The sequence below is a fragment of the Homalodisca vitripennis genome, chromosome 1 (assembly GCF_021130785.1).
Source record: "Homalodisca vitripennis isolate AUS2020 chromosome 1, UT_GWSS_2.1, whole genome shotgun sequence".
Classification (NCBI taxonomy): domain Eukaryota; kingdom Metazoa; phylum Arthropoda; class Insecta; order Hemiptera; family Cicadellidae; genus Homalodisca; species Homalodisca vitripennis.
Window position 1 is genome coordinate 95,073,922 of NC_060207.1, and position 19,741 is coordinate 95,093,662.

General features: G+C 31.1%; 1 protein-coding gene across 2 annotated transcripts in view; it reads left to right on the plus strand.

Annotated features, from left to right (window-relative positions):
• Positions 1-5,644: 5,644 nt before the first annotated feature.
• LOC124367009 (serine/threonine-protein kinase N) overlaps positions 5,645-19,741 on the plus strand; it is a 148,902-nt gene continuing 134,805 nt past the window's right edge. For both annotated transcript variants that reach the window (XM_046823680.1, XM_046823689.1), the window contains exons 1-2: positions 5,645-5,897; positions 17,914-18,262. In XM_046823680.1, coding sequence (XP_046679636.1) covers positions 5,874-5,897; positions 17,914-18,262 — 373 coding nt within the window. In that variant the 5' untranslated portion in view covers positions 5,645-5,873. The remainder of the gene's footprint in view (positions 5,898-17,913; positions 18,263-19,741) is intronic.

Below are 19,741 nucleotides of genomic sequence, written 5' to 3' on the forward strand. Positions count from 1 at the left end.
GTAATATAAGTGTAATATTTCTTACATAAATATAAATGTTTAAAATTGTAAACCAAAAATATACTCATATATGATCTTAAACTGAATTTGTCAGTTACAGTAATATAATATAATTAGCAAAATTTTGTATTTATTAATGATGTCACGTGCTATGTTAGGTATTTAAGTCAGGTAGTTGTCATTGGTTTTTGTCATATTTCTATTATTATGTTTTTGGTTGAATATTTACTCGCAAGTTTCTTTTTTAATCTTTTTTAATACCCTTAGTTTATTACAGCTATTACATAACTCTTATTACAGATTTTGTAGTGTAATTATTAATTTATTTACTACCAATTAAGGACTCCACTTAACGCTTGTATAATAGCATAGAATTTTGTACATGCTTCCTAAGAGGTTATTTTTGTAAAAGCAGCCTCAGTTAACCTGGTGGCAGGAAATCGGATAATCGGATTTCTACTGTACTTATTGATAATTTGGGCCAGGTATAATTCTACAAATCAAATGCATTCCTGTAAAAAATAAAGAAATAAGGTAGCACAATATAATTAAACGGTTCTCTGGATCCTGAAGACTCATAATCACTATTTTAATATTTTTGTTTAATTTGTTATTTAAGTAGGTAGGTTAATATTAGTATATCACTTGTGGGGCTGGAAAAATTTCATATCTGCCTGTCTGTCCCCACAGTATCTCGAAAACAATTTGACCTATAGACCTGAAATTTTGTAAGAAGTTTCATTTATATTAGCAATACTGAGTTCGATGATGGCGCATGTCGTTCCATGAGATTTGGCTGAGCGTTAGCAAATATATTTACATTGGTCTTATGGATAACCATAATTGAGTAGATAACCAATGAGAAAATAGCGGAATAAATAAGTTTGTAAACAAGCTGAGTACAATCATAAGAGATTCTAACATGTGACATAAAGATCATCAGCACACTTTAAATTTTACATTTAACTTCTTTTCTTCATAGATAAGAATAAGTTCTATGATGGTGCATATCCTCCCATGGAATTTGGTGTCATTGGAGCATCATTCAGTAGGTTGACACAATTTCCTTTTGTCAGCTAGAATGATGTTAAAATTTCTTTTCTGTATTATATCTGTGCATCTATCTAATTGCAGGATGTCTTGAAAATGAGCTACAAACTAGACTTAAAACTGAATTAAAAACAACTGAATTAAAGTTTGAATTAAGAGATGATAATGTATATAAATACAATAGATACAATAAATACAATAATTAAAACAAGATAGTGGCATACAATTAGATAGATGAATAAGGATCATCTCAAGTTTTATAACAATTATAACAGAATGACATTTTTATTAATAATCAGAAAGATTTGCTTGCCGAAAATATGAATATAATTTGACTATAAATATATAAAGTTTTTAAAAAAGTAAAGAAAATGTTGAAATTTGAAAATCTTTTACTTTATTAAAATAGCAAAAAATATTCAGTGTATGTATATTCATTAAACTACTGCTTTCTTTGCAAACTATTATTCAGTAAATCCTTTAAACTTCATTGCTGATCTATACTGAGTAAGGATAAGTATCCTCATAAGACAACAATTGAACTAGGGTGTCTGTAACAGTCAACATGTTAAGTAAGTTGTAGAAAGGTGATACAGCTTACTTCCTCATAACATAAAACAATAAGCCTGGAATTGCTTGATATCAAAACGATAAGTAATGTGTCTGAAGACATGGTAAAGACAATCTACACAGTTCTGCCATATAAAATAGATGTAAATGGCTTAAAAGGATGCCTTCACCACAAAAATTATCCTGAAGTTTTTACACTAATTGTTCACACCTGTATTGAAGATTTGGGTTAGTATAAGCTATATGGACCAATAGCCATGTTGACAATGTCCTTAGAAAAGGTTGACAATTGAAAAACGTGCCAGGCTTTTCCAGAATAAGTGTAAAAAGCATACTTATATTATGGAATAAATATATTATGGAAATGCAGGAATGATGTAATTGAACTGATGGAAAGGACAAGGTGGTTCTTGTTGTGTGCCAGGTCTTAAAGGCATGGAAATGGAATAGCAGATAACCTGACAATTTAGTATTTTAAAAAGTAAACTAATCTCAGAAACTTTGAGATTACATAAAGTTTGCTCTCAAAGGTGTATGCAGACACATCAGACATGAGAGTTGAACAGTTAAACAGAAATAAGAGAAATGCAAAGTCCTTTTGGACTAAGGGTGCAGGCGTGGAAGACCCATCCCTCAGAGAAAACAGTACCCGTAGATGAAGTAGTAGTGGGCCAAAGCATTTCACATTTCTACACACGAGGGCAAAGATAAGGTCAGAGTGTATATAGTTTACAGTAAAACCACTCTACCAGGCAGCTTATACAGGTATAATTACAGTGTTCTGTGACAAATACAGTTTATATGAAGTTTATTTAACTAAAATTGAATTTAATCACAATATTAACAAAATAGTACGTTTAGGTCATAAATCAAGATTAAAGCTAAATCCTGATGTCTATTCTCTGATCAAAAAGTGTAGATTTCCAAGTTTAAAAGTTGACCACAAATGTACTAATAGAACAACAAAAACGGGAATTATATTAAAATTGAACATGTTTATTTCTGCGTTTCGATATAAAAACTATTATAAAAACGAAATAAAAATACAGGTTTTGGCGCTTTACAACCAAACTGTAACTTTGAAAATTCAAACTCAAAAACTTGTGATCCGATTAAGATAAATTTTTATATAAAACAGATAAGTGTCCTATAATTGAGCATTTGACTTTATAATAGTATGAAAATAAAGTTGTTAAATTATCAACTTAACTTTTAATATTGACCGGGTGGTCCACAAAATTTGTTATTGCCCTCTTATGGAGCTCTTAGTTACATAATATTTACTTCTAATCTGGAGCGTGTAGTCTTATAAACACTATTGAAAACGTTTAGTTTTTAACACAGATTAAATTTAGTGCGTTTTGCTAATCTACCATAACTTGGAACTACTCATTTCAACGCACAAATCACAAAACTCCAAGACGGTGTTGCCCGTCAGTGAAAACGAATGACAATTTTAAACTAACACAGTACAGAACTGTTCAGAGCTTTGCAACTCACTCACTAACGCAAGAACTGATCACCTCGAAACTAGTTTAACAAATATCTTGTACTAGATTTTTATCTATCCCGAGAGTAAAAATTACCGCAAACCGAAAGTATCCGATACAAGTTACTGTTACAGGTACTTTCAGGATAGACGTACCTTACACGGTACGGTCACCGCGGTTCCTGGTACAAAGTATTTAGACTTTTTTTAGCAGTAAAGTAATTGAAACATTTACTCTGTAACGTATGGTTCTAAATAAGTTCTAGTACATTTTGTTCTTTGTTTCTGAAATTACTGGGGACATATAGGAGCCACACCAGAAATAGTAAGAACTAACCTTACTTTCGTAGTTGCTCCATGACGGTGAAATTAAAATAGTTAGCGTTTAAAATAAAATTGAATTATTATACGCGCAGTTTTATTATGATTGATTTCAAGGTTCCAACATAAATGGTATTTTTAATCCCAAATGGGCTATTAGGCGATCGATTATTTTGAAACAACATGCTTTTGGACGGACCGGCACCTTTCGTCCGTTTTTGGCAGTTCTATCGTTTTGATCCCATTTCCCATCAAAACCTACATATGTTGGATTCATTAAACATTTGGAAGGTTTTCAGGCTAATTCTTAGTCACTTAGATCTTATCTGTAAAATTGTTACATTGAAAATAAGTATTCGATTCCTTAAAAAAAGTCGTGTAAAATTGTTTGCACTGCTTTGGGTTCAATCCCTTAGGAAGCTTTGTATACTGTCATTCTTTTTACTCTATGGTAAGTGCAGATTCTGTCTTTTTCAAACACATAATTTCCTCACAGCGGAACGTATATCTGTTCTCTCATAGTTCACTCTCAAATTCAGCATTTTCTTAAAATAGTCACTCACAGAGGCGCTTTAATATCTAAATTAAGATATTAATACATTCGCCTCATTATTCTTAAATAAATTTCAAAATTGTATAAAATAAATATTATAAAAATGTTTTCTTAATAAATCCATAACGAATTTAATATTTGCACAATGTAAACTGACTGATCCTTTGGTAACCAGATAATGCTGATAAAATTATTGCAGAATACCTAATTTTTCACACTGAAAGAGAAAATGTAATCAGAGCTTTGGACAATAGTTTTTTGAAGTGTCTTGAGAGCGAAGTATCTAGGTCAAGATGTCTATACAACCAAATATTAAAAACTCTGAATGTTCATAATTCAAAAGTCGAATGATATTATAACGGGACACATAATATTCTTATTTAAAAATCAAATGAACTCAGGTGATAACTGTTTTAAACACGTTAAGCTGCTTTGTACCTATATTGTTTTTAGAAGCTATTCTCTGCCGTGATGTTCTTGTATTACATCTTTATTAAAATTAGCAATAATAATCATACTTTTGAGACAATTAAAAGCCTGTACGTTCAGGGGTTTAAATTCAAACATATTTTGGATTGGTTCATATACATATTAAATATATGGAATATGCTTGTGGGGAAACCCAACTCAGCCAATAAAGCTTACTGTAGTAAAACGCACTTACTACTTTTACTGATTCATCCTTAACTGACTTATGTAGTCTAAAAACTAACGTATTTATATAAATCGTAACGTTACCTCTATAAAGAATAATACTGATTTTTTATGATCGGTGATTATTATTCAATTATAATACAATAAAAAAGTAAATCTAACCATATATTGCATTAAACTGATTAATTATTGTAGAAGCCGTAATTATCAACTACTTCAATTGTTCAGTAAGTTAATTGTTCAAAATTTAACGTAGCTAACTGATCACTCTGAGTACCGAGCGATGCAGTGTCTAATGTGAGGGCCTAAGAACAGTAAGATCGTGTAAACTGTAAACTGTGTGGGTAGTGAACCAAAATATTTTGTTTTATATATTTTATATTGGTAAATCGATTTAATATTTTTAGTGAATAAACTACTTTGTTCCTGACGATGCTCTATCCCCTCTCTAAATAGCAGCAACGTTTAAGGATAAGATTTTATCGCCTGCAGCAGCTACATGTAAAAAAATTAGGGAGCCAATCACAGAATTTATATGAAAGAAACAAGTAATTGAATGGTTCTTATCGAGGACCAGGTTACAGCAAAACTATTACATTGGAAAATTGGCTACTTCCTATGCAGATGTACAAGGTTAGTAGTTTTCTGACTATCCAAGTCAATTAATTTCCATCACATTAAGATATATCTTAACACAAGTGGGAAGCAAAACAAAGATAACAGGGAGACATTATTATTTAAAATTGAATTAGAATTACACGAAAACGTAACGTAAGATTAGAACCTATCCATTTTATAAGTAGGTTAAAACATTTTATTCAAGCAATCAGGAATAAAGCCTAAACTCATATTTTAGCTTTAGGAACATTTACACTTTTACATCAGTTATATGTATGCTGGGTTCTACAAAAAATTACCTTGTAGTAATTGTTTTCTTGAGATAAAAACCAGTTGGCAGTAGTGTCTGCCTGAATTGGAGGCGTTCTGCTTAATGATTGGCTGTTAAAGTCAGTCGGCAAGTTGATGCTTGGTGCGTGTCGAGTGATGTGTCAAAATTTGTCGGTTTGTTTTTTTAATTTATTGAGTGTTTCTCAATCAATTCCTTTATGGTGACTTAGGGTCCTAATAGAAGGAATTATCCTTCTTATCTAGTTTATTTTAAGGTTGTGAAGTGTTGTTTTAGTGCTGCAGTTTGTTAGTGAATTTTGATATTCTTTTTGAGGAATTCTTGGAAATATGGCGGATTCTAGTTACTATCAGGTGGGTAGTATAATGATTCTAAGTCATTCATAATGTATCTAATTCTTCAACATTAGTAATTAATTATTAATCTACAATCACATCATTATGTTGAAACTTTCCTAAAGGCAGTAACATTAATAGGTTGAGTTAGCCTATTTAGGTTAACTTTTATAAGTGAGGTTATTAGAAGTAAAGAAGGAGGTAACACATTTTGTGGAAAAATAATTTGATATATGATAATTTGTTATTCTTTGGTCAAATTTTCAGCCAGCATTAGCCTAATCTCACTGTAACTACAGTACTAAAGTGATAGTTTGGGTCTAAATAATAAATTGATATGGTTTGTGGTGCTCCTTTGGAATTTTGTATATTGTTATCTAAGGTAATATAGAAATTAATGTAGGTATCTTGTAGATATTTTTGTATAAAACTGATTTAATATAGTACTAGTAATATTAATGAATAAAACAAACCATTTTTCTAGTGAGAAATACAGTGTCATTTATCTAGAACTTTTTAGTCGTGTATTATGTTAAAAGTATAACTTATACCCTTTTTATAACTTTGTAGGGACATACTTCTTTGACTCGAAGACAAAAAGCTGAGGAATGTGATTTTAGTTTAGGCACTGCAAATAATATTAAGTTAAAAACTCACAACTGTACAATTTCTACTAAAACAAAAGGTTTTTGGAAGAAAACGAAAAACTACCTTTAAAGATTATGTTATTTTGTCACTAAGTAGTAAACCTGACCCTGAAAAAATGGTTTTAAACTTAAGTAATATTTAGAAGCAGCTGGAGTTCATATTCATGAATTTATAGTTAAAAGATGTCTTGTGAACTGATGAAAGATGGGCCGTTAACTGAAACACCAGACCAAGGAAAAACAGCTGCTATTATGAAGAAACTAATGGCTGATAAAGCCTAAAAGTATAAATTTTGCATGGTTGGAGGAAAGTTGTATTTAGTGACAAAACTAATTTTGAAGTCCAAGAAACAAATTTAGATCTTATCTGAGAAAGTTAGAAATTTAACCTGGCAAAACAATTGCAGCAATAAAGAACACAATAAAAAATGTTTAAGGTACTTTTTCATACAAAGGTTTAGGAACTTTGTCACCAATAACCTATCTGGAATGATTACTTAACAGTGAACAATATATTCATATTTTACAAATCCAAGTCCTTACTGAATTTATAAATATGAACATTTTCTGTCAAGTGAAATATTCTGATTTTCAACAAGATCTTACATCTTGTCGCACATCCAAGGCAGTTAAGAAATTCATAGAAAAACATGGGTTTTTGTACTTAGAGTGGTGTAGAAACTAGGCTGACATCATCTAATAGACAAACTTTGAGCAATTTGCAAGTAGAGAATAAAGTTGGTTTGTACAACAAAAGAGATGATTTCTGCATTAATTCAAGTTTGGTCCACAATCATAGAATTACAAGAAATGGTAAAAATTTCATTCTAACAAATGTCTTTAGCAGCAAAAATTTGAACATTTGTTTAATAAATCTAATAATTTTGGTTTTGAACTGTAATTAGTTTTGTTTAGATATTGCTGTGTACATTAAGTAGAATTGTACATCTTACAGACCATAGTAAACATGAACCAAGTAGTTTAGTGGTATCAAATCTCTATCTAGGGGCTCATGTTAAATAACTGTACATGCAGTTGATACTTCTGACATCAGATGATATCAGATCAGTGACTTCCTTACAAATTTTTAAAAAGCGGAGTTAATATTGAAAAAGGTAGAAAATAATTTGTAACTGAACAAAAATAACTTAACTGTTAATATTATGTATTACTGTATATTATTAATACTATATGTATATATCTAGTATGTCACAGTTTAGTGTTGTACTTTAGTAGCCATAAGTTCAGAGTCAACGGAAAAGGTGTCCTTGATTTAAGAAATAAATATCTAAGTCAATTATAAAGATAATTTAATCAAACGTATACCATAACATTTTAAAATCATCAAGGTTTTTGTGTCTTATTTTTGATATGAGCTCCCCATGTTGCCTGACATACATCAAAGTGAAGATTGATATCAGTAGGCCTACAGGTTCACTATATATCATGATAGGTGTCATAGTTGCTTTTACTGCATTAATACATTTTGGTTTTATAGGTCCCACATCTTATTGGTATAGATAATGTTTTTAACATAACATCAGAAGAATTACTCTAAAGGCATTAAGTCAGGACTTCTTAGTGGCCACAACACAGGACCATCTCTACCAATCCAATGGCCAGGAATTTTCTGAAGAGATAGAGTCTAGTGAGGCTGTACTCGATTCTACATCCGGTCAAGACTACATCTTTCAACCCAGTAATGAAATGAAAACTTGAAAATTTAATCTGGCGTATTGTTAGTTTCACAAGATCAGTTCATTATTATTTTTAAATTTATGAACTGAAATCAAGTGCATTTTTACAATGACACTGTAGTTCATTTAATATTTCGAAGATGATGAGATTTTTCAGCCCATCTTTGGTTGTTGCCCTATAATATAGATCAAGTATTAATAATGTCAAAAATGAACTACATATACATAGTTAACAGATTTTTAGGTGCAGATTATTGTTGTCTTGCAATTTAAGTATTAATGTTTCTTTTTTGTGATTCTTATTAATTGATAATCATTTAATATAATTTAAGAATTCACTGAACACATATATTTAAAAATCTATTTCATTAAATTCAAGTTAAAATTTGTGGGAATAATTAAGTCCATAGCTTGTATCACTTTGGAAATTAAGTTGAATATAATAATTGAAGTATTATACTGTTAAAAATTTAAATTTCAACTAAGATTTTACATTATACTTAACAATAGCAAGAGTCTAATTTGCTTTTAATGTGATTCAAACATGGCTAAAAGCTCACTTCATTATTGGCAATCCAAGTATTGACAATCATTAAATATTTATAATGTAGATGTTAATCACTTTTTTGGCATTTTTCAGCCAAGAGACCAAGTCATAGGGTACTGTAATCAATAATTTATCAAAACAATTATTTTGATCTCCATATAAAATTGTTCCGTTGATGACTCCGCTATAGGATTCTCAATCACCTTAACATGTAATTTTATATGTTTAACTATGACACCAACAATGTTCTGAAGTACAAAACAAATTGTGATACACCATGGTAATAAAGGTTGGTAAAAGTACTAGGTAGAAACTGTGTTATGGGATTAGTTTTGTTTTGTCTTCCATAGTCATCACTGAAAGTAACAAGGTTTAGCTGTAGGAAATATATGTTATCTCTATAGTTCCCTATTATCTTCTGACAATCTCATTCATTTGTCTTCATATGTGAATAAAGAATATTGTCTAATATAATCATTACATTTTTATCTCTAGTAACTTACCTGTGTAAAAGTTTGTTCTTTTATTTTGTCTGTACTATTATTTCCTCATGTTTCCAGGGGTCTTACTTTTTGTCATTCTTTAATTTACTATGGGTACATCTTGATCGAATGTAATTTATTTAATCTATTAGATTATTTTTGCTCAATTCTTTAATTGTAACAGATAACAATGGTCTCATAGTATTATTTAAAGTTTTGATTCCCAAAATTACTATTAATTGGCTGTTTTATAATTTATTACATGTTTAGTAATTTTAGGTATTTAATTCTAGCTGACCATTTCATTTGATCTACTTTGTAATATAAGCTTTAAAATTAATTTTATTGTAATTTTTTTACTAGCAGTTAAACGTGGCTTCACACACAATGCTGAATAGACATATCCTTCTTTTTAATTGTCATATCAAGCACATCTGAGATAAGTGAGGGTTATTGAAGAATATTCACATCTCTTTAGAATGAATGGTCTTTTAAGTTTGTATTGTGGCCCTGGAGGCAGAGAGTGAAATAATTTTTGTTAGCACCAATGAAATAACAAAGTTATTTTCAACCTTTAATGATATTAGATTGAATAACTCCAATCTGTAAGGCGCGAACTAATTTATGCCAGTATTGAGGAATCCAAAAGTTGGAATTCGTAGCTTTCTTGGTGATGTTCTTAGCCATTTTAAAATATGATCCAGAATATATTAAATAAGTTGGTTTGAACTTGTCACTGGTACTGTCTATAGTACAAGTTAGATACTATTGTTATTGCTGTTTGTACACTACACGTTTAGAACACTTTGAATTTTGCTTTTCCATGGAGGCTGTAAATTCTGTATAGCCTACATTTCCAAGTTTTTTTTATTTTTCTTCCTAAAATAGCTTAATTTGCACTATTACTGTAACATATTAAAACAATGATTATCCAAATCTATCCAGCCATTATCAAGTGATGTGTTTACTAATGAACAGAATTTAATTTTTATTTGTATAGATTATTAGTTAAAGTAACCTATCTGTACAGCTTTTTTTTAAATTTAACAGCTTTAAAACACTTATTTCTTGGACTTTTTGCAACACTCTATTAAAATTGTTGAATGCAAACCTGCAAAATCGACACACCATACTCTTAGATGATCTATTCTAAATTTTACATTATTCTCGTCTCATTATCAAAGTAAATATCTTAAACTTATACTTTGGAAGGTCTGATGATAGCTTATCTGAGAGTCAGTTTAAAGACAATGGATGGATGATGTTCAGTCCAAGGCTGTTTATATAAGAGTCCAAGTGGAACAATGAGTGAGAAAATTCATCTGAAAGTTGTGGGAAGTCTGATGGGCCTGGGAGACAGGCTGCAGTATGTCGGTGGTTTTGTAGCAAAGTGACTGTGTAGTAGGTGATGACAAGATGGTTAAACAAGTCAAGTCTTTGTATTTTCTGGTAAGACAGCTCTAAAGTGATTCATTCTGTTTCCTAGTAAATATTCTTAATGTTAATGGCAGAACGTTGCATAACTAGTAATTAAATATAACATAGGACCTATAAAACATCATATTTCTTAAGTTTTATAATAACATGGATCTGTGTAGGCTACAATAATTTGTAACCGTCCTACATGTCATAAGTTGGCTTTAATACATTCTAAATTAATGATAGGAGAAGATGGAAAGCGAAATTTATCAAATTTTAGGAAATGGATCGTACAGTTGATAATTAATTAATGAAAGGGAAATTTTGATTTTGTGGTTGTTATTTTTTTTATGTTAACAAATTTTGAAGCAGTAGAACACTATAAGTAGTTTTTAGTTAATTTCTGGATAAAGCACTGGACATTAAAGGCCTTCAAATGAAAATTCAAATAAATAGTACCTATTTAGGTTTTTACAACATATTGAGGCAGTAAAATAAAGAGCTATTATTTATTTTACGTAGTTGACTTGATTCTATTTATTTATATTATGACTATATCTGGTGACATTTCATAAAAGGTTTGTGTTTTTGTGTAGAAGGTCAATGTAAAAGCAGTATATTTTTCCAGGTAAATCTTTTAGAGTGTATATCAGATTACCTGATCTGATAACAGACTTCCAAAGTGAAACCGAATCATATCTTGCATGTCTCTCATCTTTGACATGAAAGAAAATAATCAAAACCCTCATTTAAGGGGATAACAAATTCATTTTCCAACTGGCCTTTATCATCTATATTGGTACCAAGTCCAGGAGAACATCTGATCTTCACTTGTTTTTGTGCTCTAAAAAAGTGCCCTTGTTCACATTCCATTAAGGTTGTATGTTTACCTCAGCTGATTATTTATTTTCTTCATTAATTTATTTTTAATTAATTCACTAAACAAGTACAAAACAAATTGTGATACACCATGGTAATAAAGGTTGGTAAAAGTACTAGGTAGAAACTGTGTTATGGGATTAGTTTTGTTTTGTCTTCCATAGTCATCACTGAAAGTAACAAGGTTTAGCTGTAGGAAATATATGTTATCTCTATAGTTCCCTATTATCTTCTGACAATCTCATTCATTTGTCTCTAGTGTTACATTAGCATTTTCGCTAAAGTTGAACATAAGCATTGTTTAAAGTTTTGAACATAATTTTCAGCTGTATATAAATGAGCACTTTGTTTCAGTTGCATTGCCTATTTTATAATATTATCCAGTTTTTCAAAAGTTGCACTTCATACCAGACAGTGCTTTGTAAAAGTTAATATGGATTTCGGTACCAAGTATGAAATTCACTATAGAATGAATATTTCACAGTTTCAGCATTCCTTGCAGTACAACACTTTTTGAACATGACTTGTGTGATAAACTGCAATAAAGGAGGGCCTCATAAGAACTCTACATGCCTCCTTAACAAACAAAAGCACCAGCTGAATTGGAGGCCAAGGGAGGTAAGTACGGCACAAATACCCCTCTTGGCCACCAAAACTTGTGTCTACCTGTGTTGGCTTCTAAATGAATCACACGTGTTCAGTAGTTTGGCACCTGTCTGATATTTAAATAATCTCCCTTTGCAACATTTCCAATACATTAGGTTCTAAAAACTATGCTTAACTTAAAAAAAAAATCACCTACTTTGAATTTTACAATAGATACAAATCAGTAGATTAATTACAAAAAATAATGTTCTTGGTTAAAATTATAGGAATATCTACCTACAATCAAGCTTAAATATTTTTTAATTTTTATATGCAGTAAGCTTATATATACATTTCATTTTGAAAGCACAGAGAGCATTAAATTATTGGCATATTGATAATGTACTTATATAAAATTTACATACAATATTGTGAACTAGTTTTACCAGTTCATTGCCTTTTTACTAACATAGTAGGGGTATTTCTTTAATAGATAATATTCTTAGAGAATAGAGCAAACGTTAAATATATGTACATTTTTCACAATCTGCGTATGTTGAATACGTTGTCCTTCATTTAACATACTCTTGGATAGTGTAGGTAGTAGTCTACTTTCCAGCAGTCAGTATCTTAGGGGAATTAAGTTTTTTTTATTTATAAGTTTACTTAAGGAATTAGGCTATTTTGAAGAACATTGCTCACCTGTGTCATGATGACCACAGCTCAGATGGTTTTGCTCCTCCTGTACCTTGTGTATGAGGGTTGTCTTATCACCAGGTCTTGTTTCCCCTGTTCTTGTTACAAGGAGGGTTGTTGGCACATCCTGAGCAGTCATGAGAGGGAGTTGAGAATTCTGGAGAATTCTGAATATGAATTGGGATCCTTTAGAGTTCCGATAGTCAATATGTTTGGGGACAACAACACCCTTAAAAGGATTGCAATAATTTTGTCCTAGTAATTAGACTGGATTTAAGATAGGTCTTAAATGAGGAATAGTATGGATGTTCTCACTTGAGTGTGCTACTATTCATTTTTCTTGTACTAATATTTAGTTAGTAACGAAGTTGTATTTGTATGGAATTCTCATGATAGGCTTTGTTCTGTTACCCTAAGTTTATGTCCCTGGTTCTACACTTGTGGTTTCTGGAAGGCAATTTTAATAGTTATGAGTTTTTGTAAAGATTAGCTCCTAATTGAATTTTTTATTGTCTATTGTTTGACAGTATTGTTGAGCACATTGAGTGTGGCAGACACCATAGTGCATGTGCTGTTTTATTAGGCTACTCAGATCATTCAGTATAGAGCCGCAGTGAATGTGTTAGTCATATTAAATGCAACTGAACGGTGTCTAGACGATCTTTGTTACTTATTTCCTTTAAATAGAGCAGTGTCAGTAGTGTAAATAACAGTTTTATAATAGTAATAATATTTGTATTGCTATTAACACAAACATCTGTGATAGCAAGCATTAGTTTTAAATAGGGTAGATAATCCTGACCTTCACATTCATTGCACTTTGACAACATGTGGTTGAGAAATAATAGTTGAACTCTTCCACACTGTTTGAAGAGTTTTTGGCCTTTGCACTGTCCATTTTGATTTTAATTTGTTTTGAACTTCTGGTTGGATTCGACTTAATAGAAGTTTAGATTATTGACTAGGTTGTTTTAGATAAATTTTTACAGTTTTGTAAAGTTTCATTGATGTTATAAACTTAGCTGCTCTTATGACTTTTCTATACTTTTTTTGTAATGTTTATTATTATTATTTATAAATATTGAGATGTAATATGTAAGATTTCCTATGGATTTCAAATTTCCATGGGGAAAGCAACTGTTCTTTTGAAAATTGTTCTTTTTCTTTGAACCGTCCAAACAGACTCAAAATGTCCAGGTAATAGTTGACACAGTGTGTGAATGCACTGAACATGTCATCTAAACCTACATATCCACAAAAAACCCCAATTAAAAAAAAAAAATTTTGTTAGTTCCTCGATGTTATTTTTATGAAATACTCTTTGGATTTGAAATGTTGGAGGTTCGGGCAGTGGTTTGCAATCATAAATCTTGGCCTCTTGGTAGTTGTGAGATGGCTGTGTGTAGGATTTGGTTAAACTCGAATTAGTGAATTTAAAAACAGACTAATGTTGGCCGAAAGATAAAAGAATGTCGCAGAGTCGATGGGTATGTGTGGATCGAACATTTATGTTAAAATCTCTAAGAATAATAAATTTATTTTCTTTGGAAAATAAAAAAATAATAGAAGCTCAAGTTTTTTAAAAAGAGTTAATACAGCTTTCAACATTTAGTAGAAATCTGTAGAAGCAAATTATAACAATTTTACCAATTGAAGTAAAAATGATTTGGATGCCTGCTTCTTCAAAACCAAATTCTTTGGCAAAACAACTATAACAAAAGGATGAAATGTTATGGTTTTTCTTAACAAGTATTGTCACACCGCCCATGAGTGAGTTGCGCAATTAAATGATTTACCAATTTAATTTTGTATTTTAAATGACAAATGTTTTCTGTTTTGTGTATGTAATCTGAACCCACGAATACATTTGAATTTAGTTCTTCGCAAATGAGCGTAAGTTCATCCAATTTGTTTTGGTGCAGAATTTTTATTATGTAATTGGGAGAATATTGTTGTTTTGAATTTTGAGAGAATTCTAATTTGGTTGGATTAGAGCAAAATCCAAAGTTCCTTCCTAAGTTTTACATACAGATGTGTAATAGAGTTTCTTGAGTTTGCAGAGTGTCCATGTAATGGTGATGCAGCTTTAACTATCCGAGTTGCTGTTGAAGGAAACATTAGTTTTGAATGTAGTTTGAGAAGTTATAGTATGTTAATAAAACATGGAAGATTAATCTAAGTAATGAGACCTGCAGTATTCAATCACCTCAACCACAACTGCGATTGTTCAATTTTAATTGTTCACGTTTTATTTTGAACTTTTTTGTTTCCTGTGTGACTAAGTCATAATATCCAACTTCTTTCAGTAGGTCTATTCTTTATATTATAACTAGTCTAATGTTTTGTCAGTTTCCCAGATATATAATAATAACCTTTTTACTATTAGCCTTTGATCTATTGATGACAGTCAGAAACCTTGTTGAAGTCTAGAAATATAGTTGTGTTATATTCTTCTACTACTTCTGTTGCTGTCCATTTGTCTTTTACAAACCTATGTTATTCATGAGTAAGGAAATTGTTCTCCTTGAGATGGTGTAGCAGTTAGTTGCTCTTGGATTTTTGAAATTGTGGAAACAAAAACGATTTATATGTACTGAGAGCTACATCAGATGCTTTTGTATTTTGGGTAAATTTCTGCAAGTTTTAGTTCCTTTGAAATTGTTCCTCGTAAGAGTGATTTGTTTAAAGCACTACTTGCCACAGGAATATTATGTTCATATTACTAATTCAATTGGGAAGAACCTCCGTCTTCTTCTGCTGAAATTGGTATTAAAAAGTTGATAATTATCTCTATATTATCATTAATTTGTGCTAAGGATTGTCACTTGTAAATGTTGAATTTAGCTCCAGTCCACCTTCCTCTTACGTGCAGATGTTGACTGACATTATCCATTCACATTGATTGTCACTTGTTATATCTTGTTATGAGGTATGGTTTGGATCTCTTGCAGGTAGTGGCTATTCTTCATTTTAATTTTTAGAGGTTTCTTATTTTTAAATGTTTCTATCACTTATTAATTTTCAAATGAATTTTGATCAGACCTGAGATTTTTCTGTAAGATTTATGTCTATTTTTTTCAAAGTATTTTGAGTTTACGGTCAAAAGTTTTTTTATAGCGTAGTCTTTTCTATCATTAGAGTGATCTCATTATTCCATTTTGTGCTTTACTATATTGAAATTGTATGAAATATTAATTGCTGGTTTGAAAATCCCTCGAAATATTTCTGATCTGTGTTCCTCTTCCAGATTCGTAATAAGTACAATTTATGACGTCTTGTGATAGTAGATTGTGTTTCATGTTTTGCACTGCTGAGTCAATGGTAAATTTTATATCTTTTATAATGGTTCATGGTGGGGGATGGTAGATATTTGTTTACCTTGGTTTTAGGCAAAATCTGTAGAGGGGCTACAATTAATTATTTATTGGGGTATAGTAAAGTCTGTTTAATCCAAATCTGTGGAGCATCTTATTCTATGGTCACTGCTTTCAACCAGGTTATCTATATTAATATCCCTGTTTTCTGTGGTCATTTATCAATTTGTAAAAAATTAGTGTACTCACCAACATTAACAGTTTTCTGTTATTCCGATTGTAAACAAAAGGAAAATTAGGTTAGCTGAATTGTACTGCCACATATAACAGAAACACTGTCAAAATACAATGGTTCAAACATTTTTCATAAAATATAGAATAAAAGGTGAAGAATGCTGTCAAGTAATTATGTTCTTTAGCTTCATGTTGATTGTGAGTCATTCAAAGGCTAATTTGAAAAATAATTTGATCACATGCCATTCAATTTAAACTTGGCACTGTGTGGTTACCTCTTACATTTTGGTACCATCAAGCGTGGATTTCATGATGTTACGAAAGTGAAGATGACAAAACAGATGCTGTTAAGTTATGGCTATAATCACATATGGGATGTTATGTTAAGGATGAGCTGATGAAATAAGAGTTTAAAGTGTGTTCAGAAACTTTTATATACCTTTTTTTATATAATAATACAATTTTTTTTAATATTTATTAAATTTTCAAAATAGTGTGCACTGTAGGCCTACTTGCTTTCTATATAAACCTCACAGTATTTAATTATTATATATCACTGAAAAATTATTGTTAACTGATATTTATTCTCTGAATTTATTAGAACATAGTATCATTTTGCTACTATAATTCACTACTCTGGAACTAGTTTAACATGCACTTATAATAGGCTTCTGCATTGTATACATTTAGTACTGAAATGGAAACTTGTGCTTCATTTTTAAGTTCTTGTCATAGGACACATGCATAGCTTAGGAAACATTAGTGTGAAAGTCAAATTGTGAATCCTACTATACAGGGTATGATGTAATCTGTAACTACACCCAGAAAGATATGCTGAGTATTTTAATATAATGCTTTTTCTTTGCCTAAAGATAAGAAGTTTGCTTAAACGCTTAAGAAAATGAGAAACTAATATGGGAGGGGGTTTTCTTATGAATATAACAATACGCAATATTATGGAGTAAGTATGAAAGCTATATTTTTATGAATTTTGAAAGTCTTACCTTTCAAAGATGCCAAAAATGTCTTGCCAGCATAAATATTCACCATTGCGAGTTGTAGGGTTGAACCTCTGTATTAAAGTTTAAAACTGTAAAATGTAAACTGTTTAAAACTTATTTGAAATGCCTATATATGGATCAGTTTATGGTTATTATTTTTAACATTTATATTTTAAAGTCTACAAATATTTGAGATAAAAAATTTAAAACAAATCTGACAGTATTAGCAGACTCTTTATACATGCTAAATTTGAGCAATTGCCCCAGTGATTAATGATGTGGTTCTACATCTATACAATTAGACAGATAAAATATAAAATTTGATTTAAAAAATCACTGATCTAAGAGGATTAAACAAAGGATTACATTTTTATTCAAATTAGCTTAGTATCAGAATTTAGGAAAATTAATTTTTCTTATTTTTCTGCTGCCCTAAGGTACATTTCTAATATCAGTTTTTGTAATTTTCATATGGTAATGTGATGTACAGAATCAAGGACATATGTTAGCTAATGTTGATGATTGTGTTACAGGGGGAATACATCCGGCACCCTGTATTGTACGAGTTGAGCCACAAATACGGGTTGCAGACAGAGTCAGTGCCAGAAGCGGCTCTGCCACACAAGCTTGAAGAGCTCAAGGAACACATTCGTCGCGAGATACGCAAAGAACTCAAGATCAAGGAGGGGGCAGAGAAGTTGCGCGAGGTTGCCACTGATCGCAAGTCACTCTCGGATGTTGCACACATAGTAAAAAAGTCCAACTCGAAACTGGGAGAGCTGCATGCTGAACTACAGGAGTTGGAGTCACAGATCATTCTAACACAGGGACAGAGTGCAATCCCTTCGCCCCATACTCCACCCAACTCCAACAACGGCCATGGTGAGTCCATGCATGCAAGTTGTGTACATTCCTCTTGAAATTTTTATATAAAGTACAAAATTGCTTAGATGATAGATATAAGTCAATTTAATGTTTATAGATGAATTCTTTTGCTAAAACTTTTATGTAGATTCTGCCACCTATTATGCAGGCTAACCTACATCAGATCAAAACACCCCTACGACGATCCTAGCAAAAGTTATGGGCAAACAACTCCTTACATTTAAGGGTGTAAATTAAGTCCTGATACGCCTGGATATATTCCAGAATGATTGAGATATCAATGTACAACCTTCACCATACTTATTCAATTACTTCTTTGTATATTTTGAGGGTACAAAATTTCAGCCCCCCCCTTTTCAAAGGGGGTAACTTTAAATTTTCAAATTTGAAACCCTATCTTGTGACATGTCATTTTGAAGGTCTATTCAATTGAAAGCCAATGACATAACAAAACATCTCTACAACGATCCTAGGAAACGTTATGAGCAAATAATCCCTTACATTGTCATTTCACATAGAAAAAGACACCTCTTACCAAAACTGAGGACACCAGAAACATTAGATACCATGTAAAGGAATAAGCTGGGCCCCTCAAGGTCTAACTAAAAGATATCACACATGCATTGTGTTGATATGCGCAAGACATTGGCATTATCCATACAGATTATTATTTTTTTCAGTTATTTGACCATAACCTTTGCTAGAAACGACATAGAGATGTTTTCTTAGTGTCATTGTGTTTCTATTGTATATTCCTTTAATATGAAATGTCATAAGATAAGGGTTGGAACTTAAAAAATTAAAGTCATTCCCTTGTACTCCCCTTTCAAAAGGGAGGTGAAATTTTTTTACCCTCAGAAAAGTCCAAAAAGTAATTTAATAAGTATGGTGAAGGTTGTAAATTAATATCTCAATCCGTTTGGAATATATCCAGGCGTATCAGGACGTAATTTACACCTTTAGATGTAAGGGGTTGTTTGCCCATAACGTTTGCTAGGATCGTCTTAGAGATGTTTTGTTAATGACATTCTGTTTCTTTTGAATTTACCTTTCAAATGACATGTTATAAGATGAAAGTTGCAATTCAAATTTAAAGTTTCCATCATCTACCTCCATTTTTAAAAGGGAGAAAATATGTTTACCCTCCAAAAAGTCCAAAAAAGTATTTTGATAGGTATGGTGAAGATTTAACATCGTTATGGAATATTCCCATATATTTATCGGGACTTAATTTACACTACGTATAAAATACACTTTAGAAAAGAAGTTTAGCTTTGAAATACTACCTTTTATATAAGTAAAATCCGGCTAAGATAGCTGTACACTTCAAACATGCCGGCCTTGTTTATTCCAGTAGAAACTGTTCTCAGACCAGCAGTGCTGAAGAAATGACTTGTACCTTGTGACTGATAGAACAGGTTTGGAACATTTATTCTTAGATGGGAAATATCAGTTAGAGCAGCAGTGTTTGTAGCG